The sequence below is a fragment of the Hemitrygon akajei genome, chromosome 14 (assembly GCF_048418815.1).
Source record: "Hemitrygon akajei chromosome 14, sHemAka1.3, whole genome shotgun sequence".
NCBI lineage: Eukaryota > Metazoa > Chordata > Chondrichthyes > Myliobatiformes > Dasyatidae > Hemitrygon > Hemitrygon akajei.
Window position 1 is genome coordinate 22,985,742 of NC_133137.1, and position 6,000 is coordinate 22,991,741.

The following is a 6,000-nucleotide window of genomic DNA, read 5'->3' on the forward strand; positions in this document are numbered from 1 at the left end:
TTCATCAGAATTGGAGAAAAAAAGCTGAGAAATCAGAGTAAGATGGGGGGAGGAGGAAGTACAAGGTAGTGGGTGATAGGTAAAACCGGGAAGGGTGAGGGAGTGAAGTAAAGAGCTGGGAAGAGATAAAGGACGGAAGAAGGAGGAATCTGATGGGAGAGGACAGAAGGCCATGCAAGAAAGGGAAGGGAGAGGGGCACCAGAGGGAGGTGATGCGCAGGTAAGGAGATAAGGTTAGAAGGGGAAACAGGAATGGGGAATGGTAGGGGAAACATTACTGGAAGTTCAAGAAATCGATATTCATGCGGTCAAGGTTGCCACCCCACCAGGGACATGGTCCCTCTTGTCCTCACCTACCACCTCACCAAACTGTGTCCAGCACATAATCCTCCATTCTGCCATGTCCAAAAGGATCCCACCACCAAGCACCTTCCCCCCCTCACTTTCAACAGGGATCACTCCCTGCTTGACTCCCTTGTCCACTCGCCCCTCCCCAATGAGCTTCCTACCGGTACTTATCCTTCACATGCCCCTGGACCTCCTCCCTCACTATCATTCAGGGCCGCAAAGAGACCTTCCAGGTGAGACGACACTTCACCTGTGAATCTGTTGGGGTTGTCTACAGTACCCGGTGCAGCCTCCTGTATATCGGTCAGACCCGGCGTAGATTGGGAGACAGCTTTGCCAAGCAGCTGCACTCCATCCACCAGAAAGAGCGGGATCTCCCTCTGGCCACCCATTTTAATTCCACTTCCCATTCTGACATGTTAGTCCTTGGCCACCTCTATTGCCACGATGAGGCCACACTCAGGTTGCAGCAGCGACACCTTATATTCCATCTGGGTAGCCTCCTACCTGATGGCATGAATATAGATTTCTTGAGATTCCAGAAATGCCCCCACCCTACTATTCCCAATACCCGCTTCACCTTATCTCGTTACCTGCCCATCACCTCCCTCTGGTTTTCCTTCCCTTTCTACCATGGCCTTCTGTCCTCTCCCATCAGATTCCCCCTTTTCCAGCCATAGAACATTACAGCACAGAAACAGGCCTTTTGGCCCTTCTTGGCTGTGCCGAACCATTTTTCTGCCTAGTCCCACTGACCTGCACCTGGACCATATCCCTCCATACACCTCTCATCCATATACCTGTCCAAGTTTTTCTTAAATGTTAAAAGTGAGCCCGCATTTACCACTTCATCTGACAGCTCATTCCACACTCCCAACACGCTCTGTGAAGAAGCCCCCCTTAATGTTCCCTTTAAACTTTTCCCCCTTCACCCTTAACCCATTCACTCTATCTATACCCATCATAATTTTATATACCTCTATCAAATCTCCCCTCATTCTTTACTTCACCCCTCCTCTCTCACCCATCACCTACTACCTTTTATTTCTTCCTCCCCTACCTTCTTACTCTGACCTACATTTTTTCTCCAGCATTTTGTGTGTTACCACAAAATAAAACCTTACATTTACCTAAGCTTTTTTCCCCAATAAAGAGTATAATGATAACTATCAACGCAGATTGCACAATATTTTGGAAAAGGTAATCACGTACCTCATTATGAAAGTATACATGTATCATTTTAAGCTAGAATGAAAGTTTTGCATCTTTGCTCTCACTGATCAATAAACTATGACACTACCAATTTTGATCATTCCATTATGCATTAAAGCTACAAGATTGTTCTGATTTGAATGTCATGTTTCAGTACTATCATTATACAGCAGCCCACTTAAATACCTATTCTTACTTTTTAAATTAAATAAGGTTAACCCTTAAAATGCCATCTTGCGTTTTTCGGCAAATATTTTGCCTATAACTTTACACTATTTAGAAAACATCGCTTACTTTTTAAATAGCTTTTCTGAGATGAACGGAGATCTAAAATAATTTAGAAACTTTGAACAGTGGCGGCTGACGGTGTGTTCCTTAATGGCCCTTTACCTTAAGGAGTCACACCTCTGTATTTTTAAAAATCTGGGTCTTTAATCAGCTAACTTCAAAAAGTCGCCTGCGGACAACGGCTTCGGCAGCCTGTGCCAGCTCCACGATTGGTGGTAGGCCGCTAGGCATCAGAAGGTTAGGCCCGAACACTAGGCCCGAGCAAAGTTTCTGCGTGTCCGCTTCACGCCGGCCCGGCACGTTGAAGGGCAACGCGGGGCCTGGCGACGCTAGGCCAGCAAGAAAGGGGTGTGTATTACCTGCCGCCGGACTGCCTGCTTCCTCCTCCGGATCCACCAGCGCCCAGGCCACCGCCGGGCTTTCGGCTGTTGGCCTGCTTCATGGACATGATGAGGACGCCGCTCGACTCGCTTCAGATCCTCCCTCTATCACACGCCGCGCTCCGGCATCCACGACTGCGGGTAAATCCGGAGGGCAGATCGGCACGTGACGGCGTGCGGGGCAAGTGAGCCTGGCCTCGAGCTGCGAGCCACGACCCGCCCTGGCTGTCCCGGGTGGGTGGGTGGGTGGACGGACGAGCGGGCCCGTTCAGTCAGCGCCGTTGCTATCGCAAAGCTTCAGCCGCCACCAAAACACAGCGGGCGGGAGAGGCGGGGGGAAGGGGGAGGGGGAGGAGGGGAAAACAGGATCCGGGCCGGCCTGCGCGCGCACGTCCCGGCGCAGCGACACCAACCCCGGAGAGAGTGAAAGGCTGGTCCTCCTTCCCCGTGCGCATGCGCGCATAAAGTGCCGCCCCTCCCCCCCCCACTTATATGCAGCCTTTCCCTGCTTGCAATACCAGATGTGATATATATTTCTTGTTATAATTACCAGGCCTTGGCCTCCTTTATTTATTCACCTTTGACCTCACCGTCAGCAGCGGAGATTGATTTTTCTGGGGGGTGGGGGGTGGGTTGTGGGTTGCGGTGGTCGCCCGCGGCACCTGAGGGAAGGTGGATGGCTAACACGGCTGTCGAAGCCGGGACTTAAACACTTAGCTGCTTATAACGTCAGGAAGCAAGTGTGTTGCAATATATACCCCGACACTTTCTCACTAAGACCAGCCCTGGTGAAGGGGCTCGACCTAAAACGTTCGCCATCCCTCTGCTTCCACAGATGTAACTCGACCTGCTGAGGTCTTCCGCAGCTTTCTTTTTCTCCCCTTTCCTAGATTCCATCTTCTGAAGGATCTTGTGTCTCTTAAACTGCCAACTAAATTTAGTTCATTAATAGTAGAATGTTACCATTTTATTTTATTCATTTACAGTATGTGTAGTGTACCGGTAAGGCTACTCATTAATTGAGAAAGTGGTAGGAAATTTGCCTTCGAGTGCAATCCTTATGGGAAGGTACTTCTGTTTAGGGAATCTAGAATTTAGATCCAGAACAACTGAAGAATTTTGATATAATTCTAAGATAGGGTCATGTGTGATACGGAGGGTGTGCTTGAAGGGTCTCAGCCTCAAATGTCTCTCAGCTGTTTATTCATTTCCATAGATGCTGCCTGACCTGCTGAGTTCTTCCAGCAGTTGCTTTGGATTTCCAGCATCTGCAGATTTTCTTTGGTGCTTGCAGCTGATGGTATTACACCTTTGGATAGTAAAGACCATTAATTTGGAAAGAAGCTTTGGTAAATCACTGCACTCTATTTTGTCAGCTATATATTGTAGTAACTGAGGTGAGAGGGGGGAAAAGAGTTTAAAGAAGAGTCAAGTGCCAGTTACTTGGACTGCTTTGTCTTGAATGCTGTTGAAATTCTTGAGTGATTTTGGAGCTACATTTATCCAAGTATATGAGGAGATCACACTTTTAATATCACTCTTGGTATGTCTTATGTGTGACAGAAATATTTTGGAGAGCCAGAAGGTAACTTACCACAGATAGCTGACTTCTGGATTACTCTTGTGTCTGTAACATTTAATGTGTCTGAGCCTATTGAGTTTCTGTTGAACAAATACACCCAGAGTATTGATTGTATTAGACTTGATGTTCAGACCATTTGGAGGTGGTTAGACTCTCGCCTAATACTTGCAGCACAGATGTTACTTGTTTCTTATCGTTAACATTCTCATTTGCATGCGTTGTGACTTTAGTCAGTCATAAGTATTCTTAATTTCCATTAACTTAAATTTTATTAAGGCTGCTTGATGTAAAGGGCAGTCACTGGAACCTATGGAATTCAGGAGTTTTGCTAATACTATTAAGAGATCGACATCTGTGTTTCAGGGCGAGTCTACGGTGAATCTTCGTGAGCAGGCTATTGGTGAATGTGTCACTTTCAGCAGCATTTTCAACCAGTTTGTTGATATTTGAGGGAAGATGTGGCTGGAAGGGATTTGTCTTGTTTTTAAGGAAAGGGTATCCTTCCATATTGTTGAGTGGATGCCACTTTTCTGTAGTAACTCCCCTCCCTTCATAGAAAGCTTCTTTGGGCTTCAGGATGACTTCTAGCCAGGTTTCGTGGATAATGCAATGGCTAATAAGGCCATTGTGGGTTCTAATGTTAGTTCCACAAAGAGGTAGATGGTGGCTAGATAGCTTACCTGTGAGGTAATCTACTGCTTATGTAGGACCTCTGAGCTCCCAGTGCATGGGGATGGGGTTCTCAATTTCATCCTGAATGTCCCTTCTCCCCTTTGAGCAATCATGGGCCAGAGTCAATTGGAGATGCTACATTTTTTTCAAGGTTTTGTATACATCTTTGCCTCATCCCTGTACCTGGCGTTGAAGTGGATCAGTTGGTCTTTTTGGAGGTGTACCAGAGTGTTTGTCAAGGTCCAAGTAGAAATCTCCTTTGGCATAATCATAAACTTAAAATGGAGCATATGCACTGATGACCACAGTGCTGGTTCCTTTCAAAGTGTGTTAAAATATAATGCCTTTTTCAGTTCACAGGAAGAATTGCTAAGACTGCGCACTAGTTTGTTTTGTATGAAAAGATGATAATGTTCATATCAAGGTGTCTGAGTTCACAAGCTATGATGACAAGGCTGTGTTCCGGTCTCCCTCTGGTAGAATTGTCCATCAGGATCCTGATATCCCACATCTCAAACTACTTTTTGTGGTGTTCCTTTTCAGCTTGCTTCACATTAGTCATCACAGGGTCTTCACAGAGCAGGTTGCCAAGATTGGAGATTAGGGCCTGCTGCATGGGGTTAATACCTGCAAGTTCACTGTCACTTCAAGTTTATCATTCAACCATACATGAATATAGCCAAATGTAATAGGTTCCTCCGGGGCTAAGGTGCAAAACATAATACCAATAGGACCATGATTTCAGAAAAACGTGTCACAAAAAATAATATAGCCCAAGTCCTTGAGTTGCATGACTGCAGATTTATGGTAAGTTGTCCTAGCCCAGCTTGTTTCTTCACTGACTGAGCACTAGAGGGCAGCACCAATAGGAGGGGCCAGCCACGAACCCAATATGGATTCCAGCACACCCCACAGATGCAGTCCCACTCTGCCTTGGCATCGCCCCTCCTGGTCAGCTGCAACAGGCGACCCTGCAGTGTGGGCCTGGTCCTCGCCACAACCATGGCAAAGCAACACCCCCACTGCCAGTCTCGCCAATGAACCAGTGAACTGGACTTGCAGAATTCTGCATTACCAATGTCCACCAGGGTCTTGCGATCCCAATAAAAACATCCAAGACAATTACTTGCTTCATTTGGTAGATTGCACACCTCGGCACAATAGTACGGAACAAGTCCAGGCGACTAAACAACTGTATGCAATAAATCTAACTTAATCGCTATCAAGTAATTCACTGATGGGATAGACTTGCACTACATGATGATCGTGGTATCCAGCAGTGACTTGCAAATAAAAAAGATAGTATGAACAAGCGCATCTCTGATTGGTCCCGAAGTGGCCACTGCACTCAAGCGTGCTGCCACCTTCCTGGAGTTACCCCATCTTACCAGACTTGCTTATACACATGCCTGCCTTCTCACCCAATTGTTAGCTAAGCACTAGGCCCGAGCTCCCGAACCCTGTCAATGTCTGGTACCTTCCCAGAGACTCCAATCGTGCGCTTAATCACAATCCCAG

General features: G+C 46.8%; 1 protein-coding gene across 6 annotated transcripts in view; it reads right to left on the bottom strand.

The window, feature by feature from the left end:
* Window positions 1-2,488, bottom strand: part of atxn2 (ataxin 2) — a 125,864-nt gene extending 123,376 nt beyond the window's left edge. For 4 of the 6 annotated variants that reach the window (XM_073065665.1, XM_073065664.1, XM_073065663.1 and 1 more), the window contains exon 1: window positions 2,208-2,488. In XM_073065665.1, the coding sequence (XP_072921766.1) occupies window positions 2,208-2,296 (89 nt within the window). In that variant the 5' untranslated portion in view covers window positions 2,297-2,488. The remainder of the gene's footprint in view (window positions 1-2,207) is intronic. The other 2 variants (XM_073065667.1, XM_073065666.1) reach the window with 1 other exon arrangement.
* Window positions 2,489-6,000: the final 3,512 nt, after the last annotated feature.